General features: G+C 37.5%; 1 protein-coding gene across 2 annotated transcripts in view; it reads right to left on the bottom strand.

Annotated features, from left to right (window-relative positions):
- The window catches only part of LOC123873598 (MOXD1 homolog 1-like), a 105,773-nt gene that overhangs the window by 19,807 nt on the left and 67,516 nt on the right, over positions 1–18,450 (bottom strand). For both annotated transcript variants that reach the window (XM_045918483.1, XM_045918484.1), the window contains 2 exons: positions 2,473–2,622; positions 1,773–1,931 (listed from right to left, as the gene is read on the bottom strand). In XM_045918483.1, coding sequence (XP_045774439.1) covers positions 1,773–1,931; positions 2,473–2,622 — 309 coding nt within the window. The remainder of the gene's footprint in view (positions 1–1,772; positions 1,932–2,472; positions 2,623–18,450) is intronic.

The following is an 18,450-nucleotide window of genomic DNA, read 5'->3' as shown; positions in this document are numbered from 1 at the left end:
GAGATGCTGAAACAACTGCCTGTTCATACAAATGCTGAAATAGAATCCTGTACGAAAACACCATGTCAGTCGACATATAGGACCAGACTAGGCCAGTCCAATTGCAGTGACAGGGTGCACATTGAGACGTAATTCTCTGAAACTCTTTACCACTGCTTTGGAAGACGTCCTTATGTTTAAGCTTGGATTGGAATGAACTTGACATTAACATCAAAAGAAATTCACCCTCGATTTGTCGATGACATAGTCACTATCGCAGAAACTCTGGGAAACCTCATTAGGTTTCCCAGTTTCTACATTTACAGCTCAATGACCTTTGCAAAGTTTCACAACAGATGGGCCTGAAAATGAACATGAGTAAGACGAAAATTGTGTCTAATTCTTATGTCTCGGCCCACCCAGTACTCGTTGAGGGCTCTGCACTCGAAATTATAGAAAAGTGTGAGCCTGGAACAGGTACCTGGACCAGGTAGGTAAGTGCAATTTCAAGAAACAGGTCAGCCAACGAATCCGACTCGGCGGCAGTGTACGGAAACTAAATTAGTCTTCGAACAGTGCGTTTTACCAGTGATGACATATTATGGATCCGAGATAATATGGTCACATATTATAATGGAATTCATAAGAAAGTTCAGAGTCACTAAGCGGGCAATTAGAGAGCTATATTTGAAGTTTCTCTACGTGATCGAATCTGGAATGTGGATATCGGTAGGAAAATCAGAGTAACCGGCATAAATGGATTGCGAAACTGAAGTGTAAATGGCCGGGGCACATAATTCGAAGGACCCATAGACGTTGAGGTCCCAAGGTGCTGGAACCTCGCACTGTAAGGCGCAGCGTTGACAGACTCCCACTAGGTGCACAGACGACATCAAACGAGTCACAAGGAGCCACTGGATTCAGGTGGTGCAAGACCGTGGCATATAGAAGTCCCTACAAGAGACCTATGTCCAGTAGTGGACTTCCATTGGTTGGAAATGATGAATCGGACTACACATACTACATTTTTTTTAAATTTTAAACGACCTACACTGTTGTATTTAACACATACGATGACACTCAACCCGTTTTTTCCAGCGTAATTTGTTGTAAGTATCTTATACAACATTTTACAAAGATGAAACACGCCGTAAAATGTTGTATGAACAAAATCTAAGAAATGTGAAGTATTTCTATGAATTATCTTTCAGAATATGTTAAAGTACTGTAAACTATAACTAAATACCGAATTTCACAAAAATATATTGAAAAATGGAGCTTTAATTTCAATTTATATCTTTAAAACGCTCTACTGAAAAGTTGTAGTTTTGGGGATACAACAACTTACGTGGGAGGTGTCGAGATAATGCCCGCGACTTCTACCGCGTAGATTTAGGTTTCGAAAAATCCCGTGAGAACTGTGCTTTTCCGGAATGAAAAGTTCCCTATATCAATTTCCGGGACGCAAGCTACCTCTGGATCATGTAAATCGGTCAAAAGGACAGGCCTATAAGAATCCCATGGAAGCGCTTTAATTTTCCGGGATAAAAAATAGCCTATGTCCATCCCCGGGATGCAAGCCTCTGTACCAAATTTCATCAAAATCAGTTAAACTAGCAGAGAGACAGATAGACAGACACACTTTCACATTTTTATAATATTGAATTAATGGATTATAATAATATTATTCCCTCCTATCTCCTAAACTCTCCTACAGTTGGCTAGAGGTTGGCTAGCTTTATTTATTAACTTATTATTCGGCACACGGGTATAGTCTTATTCAAGTAACTTACATTGGATATCCTAACGTCCCAATACTTGAGCGGTATGGAGTCAGGTTTAGCCAACGGCTGCAGTAGTCGTAAAGGTCGGGAGCCGCTTTGCACGTGCCTGGGAAGTTCACCATCTGAGCCTTCAGGCCCAAGAGCCCATAGCACTTGGATTGTGTCTTCCTGCAAAATATGACATAGTACATTTTTATTATTTATCAGTTAGAAAACCAAAAGTCAAAGCTTTACATAAATTGCAGAAAAGCGTACCCCACCAATAGATGAAACAGCGCTAAATTGAAGAAGACTAAGGCTGAGATTTATAGAGCGCACTTAGATTTTGCTCAGACTTAAGACACTGTTAAAACGAGACAGCGTTATACCGTTGGCATAAATCTGTCTCGTTTTAACTGAAACTTAAGTCTAAGCAAAGTCAAAGTGCGCTTTATAGATTTCAACATAAGTGTTAGGTACATGAAGAAGTCTAGATAAAGTTTAATATAAAGAAGTTTGTCAGTGTGTCAGTTACAACAGTTCAATAAGTTTTGTTACACTCAAACTCGTGTGACCGATATAGCTCAAAAGAATAGTAATGCGTGCGTGCCCGGGATCGAACCCACGACTTTCCGAATAGGAGGCGGAGGTCTTAACCACCAGGCTATCATGATTCTAGCTCCAGGAGACAGTAACCAACGGTTTAATAGGTGTAGAAAGGTATACTCACACCAATAACGACATCCTGCCTGTCGCACGTGTCCAGCTGCCTCCTGAACTCCACAGTGGTATGCGTATTGTTCTGGAATCCAGATATCAGCTCATAGTTCTGCACTTCATCGGCTACCGCACGATCTTCAAACGCAAGGCCGTGACAGTCCTGTAACAATCCAAATATACCTTTAAAGAAAGTAGAAGACAGAGACACCTAGAGCGCATAATATTATATCAGCTGCAACGATTACGTATGAACTATCTTTTTTAGGGTTCCGTACCTCAAAAGGAAAAACGGGACCCTTATAGGATCACTTTGTTGTCTGTCTGTCTGTTTATAAATTCAGATTCAAGTTAGTCCTTGACTGCAATAGTGATGGTGCAGTGTAAGATGGAAGCGGGCTAACCTGGAAGTGGTATGGTAGTTTTCAGTAAACCCATACTCCTTTGGTTTCTACATGGCATCTTACCAGAACGCTAAATCAATTTGTTTCGCAATTTTTGATATGTATTTTCTTTTTAAATTAGAAATCTCCTTGAAGTGTAGGTAAAAAGACTATCATAAAAAAAAAGAATAAGTGTAAATTAAAAATTTATAACACCCCCGACAAGTGAAGGTTACAGTAACTAGAAAAGAGCTGATAACTTACAAACAACTGAACCGATTTTCTTGGATGATAGCTAAGAACACTCTCGATATCAAGCCACCTTTCAAACAAACAAAAAAACTAAATCAAAATCGGTTCATTAGTTACGGAGCTACGATGCCACAGACAGATACACAGATACACACGTCAAACTTATAACACCCCTCTTTTTGGGTCGGGGTTTAAAAATCAAGGAGTTTAACGTCGTTGTCATCTTCCGCAACCCGCACCTCACGAGCCATCTCAGTCAAGCAGTACACCTATAAGCTAACCTAAGAGTCAATAATTTCAGCGAGCACAAAGTAGAGGTGTCAAATATGGTTAGATTCCTATATCATAATATTAATGTTTGTTACAGAAAAATATTGAATATTTTTTACGTTAAAATATATTAACTATCAAAAAAAAAGCCGCAAGCAGAAACTTGCATGCAAACGATTTTCAACCTTATTGACATATTTCAGAAAACAACATATTAGCAATCTATGAATGATACTGAACAAGAATATGACAAAATAACAACTTTCTCGTTACCGTCAATAAGGTCGAGAATCGCTTGCACCTGTTTTTCTGTTGCTTTCACCCCTAGCGAACCATTATACAGATTACCACCTTAAAAGCGACGTCTGGGAGGTGTCGGAGGAGGTTCTGTAGAAATATATTATATCACTTTAAAAAAACAAATAATTTTTATTTTGTATTTTTATACTTAAATTATTTCTTTTCATTATTTTTTTTATAAGAATCATCAAAAAGAAGTGAGAACTTATCGCCGGCGCACTACTGAGCACGGGTCTCCATTTCAATAACACTCAAGTAATAAAAATAGTACCTAACACGATATACTAGTACCAACAAATTTCAAAGGCACTTGTAAACCTTTACTTCAATAAGTACCTACAAGCTTCACAAAAATAAATAATAGATTCTGTATTCCTTGTTAGCACCCTTCAGGTTCAGATACGGAACCCTAAAAAGCATGACAATAAAGAAATCCCGAAAGACGTATAGTATATGGTAATAATTTTACTCTAAATACCTAGGCACCTATACCTACCTACGTATTTATGCAAAATTAAAAACAATTGGAATGATAAAGAAATGTCAAGAAGGTACAAAAAGTAGATAAGTTTACCCAGTTACCTATTTAAAAATCGTTTTAATAACGAGTTTTTATTTTAGCCTTCATCACGGCTAAAACTAATACAAAAATCGAACAACCCAAGCTCCAAGCACGCCGGAGCTATAACAGACACTCGGTTCCTATGGCTACCTCCCAGTTCCATCATGAGACCCTGGATATAATCCACTATGCCCACCCGGTTCCATCATGAGACCACACAAACACACACATTTCCAAAAAGACCAATACAATTTACGTACCTAACCTATAATAACAAATAACAAATATGCGCGTCACAAATCTACAAAATCAAGTAACTAACCTAATCTGTGATAATATCAACTCCGAATATCGAAATATGATATTATTTACATTCAGTATTCACCCACAACCAAGTTCACAAATAAATAAATCTACTGTCCTGATTGAATAGCAAAATCGAAAGAATCTATTTGATAAATGAAACTACCGAGGGGCGATATTCCAAACGAATTAAAAACCAACGCGTAGCGATAGAATATAATATTTTATCGCGTATGATATTCGCTACTGATATCGTGTGACGTAGATCGTAGGTCTATCTTTGGCAAACGCCTCGTCAAATTTAAAAGCAATTACTAATAGAAAATCTTTTGCTTTAAAAATTTTATATTAAATATGGGGTTTAAGGAATATCTAATATCCTGAATATTTTTTTATATTGAATATGTATTATAGATAAATTATTTTTTGACACCACTAGCACAAAGGGATCGAAGTGCATCAGCTTAGACATCCCTAAGCTCATGATAAATAGACGATTCTTTGTTCACAAAATCCATAGCTTTTTTCAATGATATTAATGGAATAATAGCAATTTTAATTCACTGTCTTCACAGCTGACTGAAAGGGCTTTGAACGCGTAGCAGATGCTCGAAACGCCAATACGGGGTGTGCGCGGCTGATAAATAACAATCCACTAGTTTTTTTTTTAAATAATAGCCATTTTTCGTTGGTGATAATTTTGAAGAAGCCGCTATGGCTACTTTTTGGATAATTTAGGACACTTGATTAATTTTTTAAAACCGCATAAACGTGTTGGTATTTGAACTCTGATTTTGCAGAATGTTTTTAGGGTAATTAAAAATTAGTGATGTTTAAAGGACTGGAATAATGTCTAGTCAGTGAAGCGAATACAAAAGAATTGGTAGTCAGCCCGCCGACAAAAATGTAAACTTAAGTAAAAAACAGTGGTTTTTGGACTTTCAAATTATCAGGAACAATAGAAAACTAAAGTGATAGGAGGGAAAAAATAATATTATTATTGTATGTTGGCTAGGTAGGTACTTAGTATTAAAAAAAAAACATAATTTTTAAATTGAAATTCGAGACCATTCTTTTACATCCGAGCACATTTAACATTAGCATGTCGATGACGCGACCTTGAAGTTTTTACCCATCGCAAAATCGCCCGACGTGCGACGCACCCCAAGAAGTTTTCACATCATTTTTTTTTAAGAATATTAGCCATGCTAATCATGACTAATACTCCCCTTTCCCCTCCAATTAAGCGTAAAGCTTGTGCCAGGAGTGGGTACGACAATAGTGCAACGAGTGGGGTTTGAACCGCCGACCTTCCGGAATTCAGTCCGCTCCTCAACCGTTGCGCTATCGAGGCTCTGTATATATACATATAATAATAATGTTTTCCAGGTATAATGGCAATTTTAATTCCACTGTCTTGATGCTATATAGCTGACTGAAGGGGCTTTGAACGCGTAGCAGATGCCCGATGCGCCAGAGCGGGATGGCGCGGGAGATAAATAACAATTCCACTAGTATTATCGTTTTTGCCCGCAGCCGAGGCAGATGTCACGTCGCACGTGCCGTCGTGAGCACCTGGCTTTAGTAATGACAGTGTCATGCACCAAATGTTAGCGTCTTCCCTTTGTTGCTCTTTCTGTAGTGGGTCTTGGACTGTAGTAATAAAATGATGTGATGTTTTGTATAGCGGATTCATTATTAAAGACCATAATTTAAAAAAAAATACAGATTTTTGGAAATTTTTAACATAATAAATTATTTATTATTAACGTAACGCTGTACGGAAGGTGTACAATGAGGCATAAATGACAAATATTTTTCCATTTTTAACATAAAAATAGAGTATTTCTGCGCAAAAATATTTTTATGTTAAAAAATTTAAAAATATTTTTAACATAAAATGCGGAGTGACGTTAATAAACAAAAAATTATGTTAAATTTTTGAAAAATCTGTATTTTAAAAAAATTTATAAATTACTAGCTGATACCCACGACTTCGTTCGCGTGGATGTAGGTTTTTCAAAATTCCCGTGGGAACTCCTTGATTTTCCGGGATAAAAAGTAGCCTATGTGCTAATCCAGGGTATAATCTATCTCCATTCTAAATTTCAGCGCAATCCGTCCAGTAGTTTTTGCGTGAAGGAGTAACAAACATACACACACACACACACACACACACACACACACACACACACAAACATACAAACTTTCTCCTTTATAATATTAGTGTGATGTGATTTTCTTTAATAATGATTTCTAGCTCCATAAATTTCGCTAGGTATACAAAACATCACATCATTTTATTACTATCTACAGACCAAAACCCTAGTCCTACTATACGACTACCTTTGGAAAAAAAGAAAAAAAAATTCAGAGTTCTAGACGTAAACATGTGTACATGAGTTTTGACATTATTAAAGGACATACTAATAAACAAGCACACTTTCGCATTTATAAAATGGGCAGTGATGTCAATTATATCAGTGGCTTATTACTGGTAATATAACGATTATTATTAATAGATGTAGGCTTTATTCACTGGCCTATAAGTTTTATGTCTAGATAAGTATAGGTATTGGGTATTACCTAATTTTATGAACTAACTATGTGTAAACTGTATGGATCTATAAAAATATGAAATAAAAATAGACTAAGTGCGATGCGTCCTCAGCCTTATAGGAAGTTGTGTACGAAAAAGTTGCGAAACGGGTCTGGTGGGTTGAAATCACAACAATTAAGCGCAGGATGTGATAGAGGTTTCATTGAGCCGTGGGAATCGCTCGCGTTCTCGGAGAATCGCTGAATTCATGCAAAAGCCTGTTTCCACGCTTTTTAGATAGGGCTGCCGATTATTATCAGTTTTTTTGGGGATGGCATGGATTTTTTGTGCCCTTGCAAATACAATTCATTCTACTATCTGCTTTTTCTTGGCTAAATTAAAAGGTACACAGGTCGATTCTGGCAGCTTCCATAAACGAAAGAAACTAATTTCTATTGGCTAATGAAAGACAGGGAATCTATTTGAGAAAGCGCTTCCAGCTGAGGATTGGGACGATAAACTGTTCACACCAGTTGGTCGATTACGGCAAAGCTGCATTTTGCTGCTTGTGGAATCACAACAATTAAGCTCAGAATGTGATAGAGGTTTCATTGAGCCGTGGGAATCGCTCGCGTTCTCGGAGAATCGCTGAATTCATGCAAAAGCCTGTTTCCACGCTTTTTAGATAGGGCTACCGATTATTATCAGTTTTTTTGGGGATGGTATGGATTTTTTGTGCCCTTGCAAATACAATTCAATCTACTATCTGCTTTTTCTTGGCTAAATTAAAAGATACACAGGTCGATTCGCGAGCGAAAGAAACTGATGTCTATTGGCTAATGCCAGACAGGGAATCTATTTGAAAAAGCACTTCCATCTGAGGATTAGGACGTTAAACTGTTCACACCAGTTGGTCGATTACGGCAAAGCTGCATTTTGCTGCTTGTGGAATCACAACAATTAAGCTCAGGATGTGATAGAGGTTCCATTGAGCCGTGGGAACCGCTCGCGTTCTGCGGGGAATCGCTGAATTCATGCAAAAGCCTGTTCCACGCTTTTTAGATAGGGCTGCCGATTATTATCATTTTTTTTTGGGGATGGCATGGATTTATTGTGCCCTTGGAAACACAATTCAATCTACAATCTACTTTTTCTTGGCTGAGTTAAAAGGTAAACATATGTTATTCGTTTCTGGTAGCTTCCATAGAGGAAAGAAATGTCTATTATTGTCGAATGTCTCTAGAGATCCAAATGGGTAGTCTATTCGAGAGAATGCTTCCAGCGCGGGATTAGGAAATTACAGTCAAAATCCGTTATACATTGAAGGGATCATGATTATTAGGTCGCAAAAGGCCTGGTATTGTAATAACTGGTGTTTATAGTCTTTATACTACAAAACGCTGGGACTTGCATTTTTGACCGACTTCCAAAAAAGGAGGAGGTTCTCAATTCGTCGGGATCTTTTTTTTTTTTTATGTATGTTCCCCGATTACTCAAAGACCCCTGGACCGATTTGGAAATTTTTTTTTGTTTGAAAGGGTATACTGTGCAGGTGGTCCCATATAAATTTGGTGAAGATCTGATGAATATCTTCGGAGATGGAGAACAGAACTCCTCAATGGATAAGAGCAAATTGCTCGCGATCACTGTAATAGCTTAGTAAACAGTAGGGTTTAAACTGGGCATTGGCAATTTTTAGTGGCCCCACTGTACTATAATATGCTAATATTATAGTACAGTGGGGCCACTAAAAATTGTGAAATAAAAAATTTTCAAAAGAAAAATAAAACCGACTTCAAAAACCAAAAACACTAAAAAGTAGAAAATAATTTTTGTTTAGCTACACATGTAATGTACCTAGGTATGAAGTCGGGCGAGCTTCACTCTTGGATTTCAAATTTTGTTTTAATATGCTCGCTCGACTTCATACCTAGGTACATTACATGTGTAGCTAAACAAACATTATTTTCTACTTTTTAGTGTTTTTAACCCCCGACCCAAAAAGAGGGGTGTTATAAGTTTGACGTGTGTATCTGTGTATCTGTGTGTCTGTGTATCTGTGTATCTGTCTGTGGCATCGTAGCGCCTAAACGAATGAACCGATTTTAATTTAGTTTTTTTTGTTTGAAAGGTGGCTTGATCGAGAGTGTTCTTAGCTATAATCTAAAAAAAATGGTTCAGCCGTTTAAGAGTTATCAGCTCTTTTCTAGTTTTCTTGTAGAAAAGAAGGTTAGATAACCGTTAGGTTCATAATATTATGTCAATAGACAAATGTCAAGCTGTCAAGATGGACGTTGCCTAAATACATAATTATTTATTTGAAAATGATGTTTTGGAAAACTCAGATACTTTGGATCGTCGGGGGTGTTATAAATTTTTAATTTACACTTGTTGGTTTTTGAAGTCGGTTTTATTTTTCTTTTGGACAGTATAACCGATATCACTATTCATATATGAATCACTACTCATAAATGTAAAAGTGTGTTTGTTTGTCCTTCAATCACGTCGCAAAGGATTGATGTGATTTTTTGGATGGGTACAGTTAAAGACCTGAAGAGTGACGGGCTACTTTGCATCCCGGAAAATCAAAGAGTTCCTATGGGATTTTTAAAAACCTAAATCCACGCGGATGAAGTCGCTGGCATTAGCTAGTGTCATTATAAATGGCTAGAGGATGTCCGCGGCTTCGCCCGTGTGGATTTCGGTTTTTAAAATCCCTTAGGGACTCTGATTTTCCGGAATAAAAAGTAGGTAGCCTATGTCCTTCCCCGAGATGAATCCCATCTCTGTACCAAACTTCATTAAAATCGATTCAGCGGTTGGCCCGTGAAAACGTAGCAGGTAGATAGACAGACACAGTTGCGCATTTATAATATTAAGTATGGATGTTGTTATAAACGGCTTTGACTGTTTAAACCAGGCTTATGTACACAGTATATTCATTTTCATCATCACCATCAACCGATAGACGCGATGGATGGACATGGGTTTTCTGTAGGGGCTTCTACACGCCACGGTCTTGCGGCTAACAACAAACTTACTTAATTACAATCAGGGGTCTAATTTCGATACAATAAGAAAATGAAAGAAATAAGTGGCAACCCTGGCAAAATGTAAACACATGTTACGTGCCATTAGTCGCAATTTAAATGGCGTATCAAAAACTTATTGAATTATTATCCACCGTTATCTATCAACCCAGGTGTTAGAGCTACCTATAACAGTCCAAATCACACTAATATTATAAAGGCGAAAATTTGTGTGTGTGTTTTTGTTACTCTTTCACGCAAAAACTACTGGACGGATTTGGCTGAAATTTGGAATGGAGATAGATAATATCCAGGATTAGCACATAGGCTACTTTTTATCCCGGAAAATCAAAGAGTTCCCACGGGATTTCGAAAAACCTAAATCCACGCGGACGAAGTCGCGGGCATCAACAAGTAAGTTTAGTATGGAAAAATATGAAATCTCTGATGTTTATACTTGTTTATGGAACCACTCTTTCAGTGGTTGGAGATGAGCATTTTTTTAAAGAATATTACCCATGTTATTCATGACTAATATTCCCCTTTCCCCTCAAACTAAGCGTAAAGCTTGTGCTAGGAAGTAGGTGGCAAAAGTGCAATGAGTGGTATTTGAACCGCCGTTCAGTCCGCTTCTTAACCGTTGAGCTATTGGGGCTCTAAGATCTATTTCCAAGTTCAAGTTAGATAATTCATACAGGATTTCTTTTGGGACTAATGAGGACTAACACAAATCTACATTAATTTTTGCTTCGCTAAGACCTTTACTTGAGCGGAGCTCCATGGCACAGTGGTGAGCGCTGGTAGTCTTATGAGTTGATAGTCTCGGGTTCAATTCCCAGCAATTAATTTTTGAAGTTTCTAATAAATTGTAATTATGGTCTCAACCTCCTGCCCGCTGGACCGATGACCTATAGAAGGTGGCGGGGAGCGGGTGGATGAGGAAGGCGGAGGACCGTGTTTGGTGGCGCGCTCTTGGAAAGGCCTATGTCCAGCAGTGGACGCATACAGGCTGATGGATGGATGGATGATGGTCTCAAGTCTGTTGGCTTGGTGGAAGGCTTAACCGTGGTTGGTAATTTAGCATTCCAGTCCAGATGTAGAGCCTAGATAGCTCAACGGTTGAGGAGCGGACTGAATTCCGAAAGGTTGGCGGTTCAAACCCCACCCGTTGCACTATTGTCTTACCCACTCCTGGCACAAGCTTTACGCCTAATTGGAGGGGAAAGGGGAGTATTAGTCATGATTAGCATGGCTAATATTCTTTAAAAAAAAAAAAAAAGATGTCGCATAAAAACTAAGTTACTCGTAAATAGTAACTAAACTGCAATAGGATATCGTCCGGTTTAAAAGCTAAGTCAGTCTTTAGTTTTTGGCTTTAGGTAGGTACAATACTTATCCAACTTCGTAAAGTAACACGCACAATACGAGCATTAATTTCCACGACCACCAGAATTATCATTGGAATCGAAAAAACACAAAAGGAGTTCGCGGTAGATACCAATCACTCCGTCAAACAACAACGCTCACACAAGGAGCCATCAGTGTGCCTAGTGGGAGATTTTTAACCTATTCGATCGCGTAAAAGTTAACTGCGTTTTGTATGGAATTGAAACAGCGCCATCTTCTTGTCACTAGATGGCGCCGTTTCAATTCCATACAAAACGCAGTTAACTTTTACGCGATCGAATAGGTTAAAAATCTCCCACTAGGCACACTGAACACATGTCAGGTAAACGCCGACTACGATACCCTAAAGCGACACATACAGGAGTAGACATAGCGATGTCGTCCGCGGACCAATCCATAAACATTCTGAATCCTTAGGCTGATATCTATAGAGCACACTTTGACTTTGCTCAGACTTAAGTACTATTAAAAGGAGACAGCGTCATATTGCTGGCATAAACCGTCTCGTTTTAACTGAAACTTTAGACTCAGCAAATTCGAAGTATGCTCTATATATCTTAGTATTGTTGTAATTCGTGCAACAACATTTTCTCGGGCATTTTAATTGACAAAGTATTGCAAAAGCATTGAGAGATGAGTCGCACTAATTGTGTTCGGATTGCTGAGCTTCAAACTAAAAAAAAAAGTTGGGATTTCAATATATAATCAAATTGACCTACCATCTTTACGCTTGCACCTCCATCTTTGCAGACACACTAGCGTTCTCGCACTCATTGATGACTCCCTACGTAAATATTTGCATGGCCCACTGATCCGATACTTTGGCAAGGACGAATGTTGCTCGTATCTTCTCTCTTAGGAGGTGTAAGGTGCTTTGCTTTTTGTATGACACAAACCGACATTGCGTAACCATTTCTATTGTGCGATTTATTCCAAGTTCAGGCGGAAGCATTAAAATTCTTTCTACGTTCACACAAAAGAATAAGTTTTGAGAATTCGCTCGATGGTTTGCGCATGTGAATCCGGAATACAATGCCGCGAAGGCGTCGGATGCTAGGCGAAACCATTGAACCACATTCATACGTAGAATTTATGAAGACTGTTTGTTTTTTATATCGTCGACGAAAGTAGGTAAGACGGTGCGAAATAGATAGAAAAGAGTATGACTAAGACACATTGAGATAGTAATTTTTATATGTATCTCGAAATGAAATATGTATGTTGAGAGAATCGACTAACTAGAATCTTAAAAGACAACGTGAAAAAGTTATCACGTCCTATACTACACAATATAATATTATTATCCACTAAAAACAAAAAGAAATATAAAATGTAAATTAGCTGGCAAAAAAATGTTACGTACAAACAAGAAAAACAAGAATACTTCTTTCCCTTCTTTCATAAAAAGTTTTTCAATATCTTGGGGTCGAAATGTGACTTTCGGCACCTCAAGTCCTATTTCAAAATATCTCTCATTCAAAGTGTAATGAAGTTAATGGTAAGATAGAAGTAAATTTTAACCCCCAACCCAAAAAGAGGGGTGTTATAAGTTTGACGTGTGTATCTGCGTATCTGTGTATCTGTCAGTGGCATTGTAGCTCCTATACGAATGAACCGATTTTAATTTAGTTTTTTTTTTGTTTGAAAGGTGGCTTGATCGAGAGTGTTCTTAGCTATAATAATAATCGAAGAAAATCGGTTGAGCCGTTTAAAAGTTATCAGCTCTTTTCTAGTTTTCTTATAGAGGTTTGTGTGTCGGGGGTTTTTTAAATTTTGAGTTTTGTATGAGTTTGATCAAAATAATTTCCTATCATGACCATCGATTTTGTAATTTTCAATCAGTATGATTGAACCCATAACCGGATCAGTTACTAATTTATTTAACTTTAGCATATGTCTATCAAATTACGAGAGCTGAAATATTTAACTAAATACACAGGAAGCTTTATTCAAATTTGAACGCTATTTTATTGGAGTAAAGTGGATTTTGGAGCGTGGGAAAAATATGTTGTTTAAAAATTAATTCCACTTATGTTTCCGAGTAAATATAAACAAGGCACAGGTGTCTTTACGTCTGTATGCACCTTGCATTATGAATTACCCAGTTGAGTCTGATGTGTTGAATTCAATATCTCGCATGTACCTATCTCGTTTCTACTTTGAAAAACCATGATTGCGAACTCAGTTATGAACCACTTGACTAACGAATCAGTCCATTAAAATTTCCCTAAAAACCATATTACATATTATGATTTTTAGGGTTCCGTACCTCAACAGGAAAAACGGAACCCTTATAGGATCACTTTGCTTTCTGTCTGCCCGTCTGTCCGTCCGTCCGTCCGTCCGTCGTGTCTGACTGTCTGACTCGCACTTGGCCGGTTTTTTTATTATATCCTAAATTAGTAAGTTTATCTATAGATAGGTATTGAGGTTATAGGTCGAGGACGAAGCCATTCTTCCTATTAAGTACTTACCATATTAAATACCTACTCAACGTACTGAGTCATTAATATATGCCTAGATTCTAGAACTAAGTGCCTACTAAGTAATTATGAATAATTAATTATTATCCGTAGGCCAGTAGACAAATAATAGAGGTTCCACTTGTAATACTTAATTGAAGGCAAGTATAAAGTAGGTACTAGTTACCTACCTACTCATAGATTTGCACACAAAAACACAAGATTTCCATCATGTATTCATTCATTCAAAGAATTTTTTGAACAATGACAAAAACTCCCACAATTCTAAGTACATAATAAATTCCACTATTTTATTATAGTTCTTAGCTAGATTAGTATGCGTATTGCGCCAGCTTTACTACATGATACATCTACCAAAAGTGCTTGCAAATAAATTCTGTTTTATTTAAATAGCCCAATAATTTAAATAGTACGTAGTTAGGCTAAACTTGAGGAAGTATAAAAATATTAAAAAGCATACAATTTTAAGTAAGTATGTATGTATGTATGTACATTTGAAAAGAGCAACCGCCGAGTTTCTTGCTGGTTCTTCTCGGTAGGAACAGCATTCCGAACCAGTGGTAGATTATTTTGACGATTCAAAAGCACTTGTAAAAGTTTAATTGAATAAAAATAATTTGAATTTGAATTTATGTAATTTATAACAAGTAACTTTGAAAAGCCTGAACTTTATTTCAGAAATATGAAGTAAATTCTAAAAATTCTTATACTACGCCCGAGAGGGCCGGTATACCTCTGTCATCCGTTCGGAAAGCAAAATATAGAAGCTCAAAAGTTAGATACCTACCAACTTTGTCAAATCATAATAAAATACTATCATATAACAATTTACTACGCGCTATTTTGTGGGCCAAAACAATGCGAAAGTGTGTCTGTCTGCTAGCTTTTCACGGCTCATCCGTTAAATATATTATGACCATTTTTTTTTAAAGAATATTAGCCATGCTAATCATGACTAATACCCCCCTTTCCCCTCCAATTAAGCGTAGTTTGTGCCAGGAGTGTGTACGACAATAGTGCAACGGGTGGGATTTGAACCGCCGACTTTTCGGAATTCAGTCCGCTCTTCAACCGTTGAGCTATCGAGGCTCTTTGGTAAAGGTATACATATCATAGAGATGGTTTGCATGCCGGGGACGGACAAAGGTTACTTTTTATCCCGGAAAATCAAATAGTTCCAGCGGGATTTCTGAAACCCTAAATCCACGGGGACAAAGCCGCAGGCAATATCTAGTACATTATAATAATATACAAATCAGACCTTCAGCTAGGGTTAACAAAATAAGTATATCCTACCAATTACTATAGTAGCAAGGTAACAATGTAAATAATGGATTGACATGAAAGGTTTGCCGACACCACGCGTTTCTACCACTTAGCAGCCGCATTGTGTATCTCCACAATGACAATTCCTTGTCGTGGGAATCTATAACAGGAAAAGGCTCGATTAGATCTATTTATAAAGAATCTCGCTATTATCTATTCTGAAAGCGAATCGCCCATAAGTGTGTGCTTAAGGCTGCCTTTCCACCAGAGGTGTGCTACGTTGCTAACTAAGGATGTGTCTCAAATGCACCAATATGGTCTTGGACTTTAGTAATAAAATTATGTGATGTTTTGTGTAGTGGTAGTTTATGCTAGAATTTATTATTCCAATTCCATAGCTGTTCCATTAACCAATCACAGGCCTGTTCAAAAAACATTCGAAATTCAATTCGAAAATGTTTTCAAAAACATTCGAAATCACAGTTCCGTTTGTAATTGGTTGGTGACTTAAAATGGTTAACGCCCACTGAGAGTTTTGTCTCTGTCATTTGTATGGGATTACATAATTATTAATTAACCTTTTTCCGTGGATAGAGTACAGTTTTAACCTCGCTTGTCGCTTAGCTACATCGTACATATCTATTGGAAAGGCAGCCTTACGCTGGGTTCGTTTAAAATACCGTATCACTCTTGAATTTAAAGTGACTCGAATTCGACGTGATGGTAATGAAATCGTCAGATGTCTGACCATTTGTCGGGCTTTGCATATGCGAGGACGTGCTGGATTTATAGGGACTCTGACCACGGGAAAGGGCAGGAGCTTGAATTCTATGACAAAAATGAATAATAGTCTTTATACAGACCGAAGAGCTCAATCACTTACGTAATAGCAACATTTTCCTGTGTCTGTGTTCTGACTTCTACTCCATACCATAATAAATATTACAAATTTTAAGTCAATTTTGATCTAGTGGAAGGTTTCGACCGTGGCTAGTTACCATCCTACCGGCAAAGCCGTACCTACCGCCAAGCAATTTAGCATTACTACTTATACATTATACTTAGGTCGAGTATAATTTTATGGATGTACATTGTACCTAGTATCAATTTGAAGGAATTTCAACAATTTTAACCAGACTCATCTTCTACCGAAGGTAATAACTGATATTAAATAGGGACGTTAATTTACAAAGCCACTAAATTATGCGATAAAATACCAAGTGTAATAGATAACAATAGATAACCATCTAACGACGTAAATTACCATAAATCAGAGTTTTCATAGAGTTCTTCTCTGATTGATCAACGTTTTTAGGGGTCCGTACCCGCAGGGTGCAAACTGGACGTTATTACTAAGTCTCCGCTGTCCGTCCATCCGTCGATCCGTCTGTCTGTCAGCGGTCTGTATCATATGCAGGTAAGTCGTGTCTCACCTGAATAGGTAGAAATCACAGAATGTTTATTTCTATTGTCGCTATAACAACAAAAATAATAAATAATAAATCCTTCCGAACGGAACCCTTCGTTTGCGAGTGCAACTCGCTCTTGACCGATTTTTTTTTGGATATATTGTCATTATTGTGTCGTCTGTCATACCAATTCCCATTCAAAAGCCAATTTCATAGCGGCGATCGTTCTCAACATGTCAGTTTTGTACGGGATTAGGGTTGCCTGCTGGTACCTACCCGGATTTAGCCGCTGTTTGGCTTTTTACAGTAATGTCCAGACAAATATTTACGTGTCCCGCCTGTCCGGCTTTTATTAGGCTTTTTGCGGCTTTAATTAGGCTTTTTGTCAGAGGTACAGCTAAGACAACACTTTTTCCCTTATTAATAACATAAGCAAGTACCAATAATATAGGTAATTGATGATGTTAGGACTAAATTATTTATTATGGTTGGAAGGTAATTATAAACTTTTGCTTTACATTGTAACTTAGACGAGCGATTTAAAGGGGCTCTTTAAATTCAAAAGGTGCACATGTTTCGGGTACATACAGGTACGTAAACGTGTGACAAGAAAACATCGAGTGAGTCATTTCTACGTGACTGTACTCAGTACACGACAAACGAATTTTGAAGTAGTATCGCGCACACAATTGATAGGATCGAGAATTTCCGAAGGAGTGACGGCATACCGTGTAAGGTAGCATACTAATTAGATCAATTTAATGTGGCGTAATTTATTTCCCTTTTTGTCTCTGGTGGAATTTTAACTAAGTAAATCGGTAAGCAGATTAAAGATATCCAAGTTTGAAATTGCAAATGAAGTTTCCTTGTGAACATAAAACTCAGCCATCCGGACTAGTTTCTTTCGGTCGAGATGTCACCCATGTCGGAACCTCTAGAGAGGAGTATATAAAACCGAAATATTAAAATTGTTAAGTATAATTATTTTTATGAATGGATAAAACCATCTTTATTACCCATATCAAATCAAAATTATTGTTAAAAAAAAATGTAAAGCACTTGTTCATGCGATGTTACAAACGGTCATTAACAGATTTCAGTCTGAAGTGGTTAATCGAGGTGGACGCTTACCCCCAGGATATTTTATATGGGTTTAGATTTCGAACACCCTTAATCCTTTTGTTGGGCTTTAATGAAAATTAATCAGTGCTATCTTTTCAGGGTACAACCGGTGAACCAAGTTTGGCAAAATTTGGTTTTCAAATCAAAGAGTTCCCACAAGATTTCTTCTTAAAACCTGAAATCAACGCGAACAACGTCGCGGGCATTTGCAAGTATAAATTGAAGAGGAGAGATTTTAAATTTTCCTTAAAAAACGGGCCAGTGCGAATCAAACTCGCGCACCGAGGGTTCCGTACTCGGGTATTTTTTCCGACATTTCGCACGATAAATCAAAAACTATTGTCCAAAAAAAAAAAAAAAAACTATTTTAGAATGTGCAGGTAAAGCCCTTTCATATGATAACCCACTTGGTACAGTGATTGAAAATTGTAAATACTAAATTATTATTTGTCCATGCATACATTTGAATAATTTTTTTGTGATGTAATCACAAATTCACGCTTTTCGGGTTTTTTCCTTTACTTGTGCTATAAGACCTGCCTACCTGCCAAGTTCATGATTCTAAGTCAACGGGAAGTACCCTATAGGTTTTCTTGATAGACACAACAGACAGACGGACAGACAGACAGACAACAAAGTGATCCTATAAAGGTTCCGTTTTTCCTT

This window comes from Maniola jurtina, chromosome 17 (assembly GCF_905333055.1).
Source record: "Maniola jurtina chromosome 17, ilManJurt1.1, whole genome shotgun sequence".
NCBI classification, from domain to species: Eukaryota; Metazoa; Arthropoda; class Insecta; order Lepidoptera; family Nymphalidae; genus Maniola; species Maniola jurtina.
The sequence above is the reverse complement of the archived record's forward strand: the minus strand, read 5'-3'. Positions and strand labels throughout refer to the sequence as shown.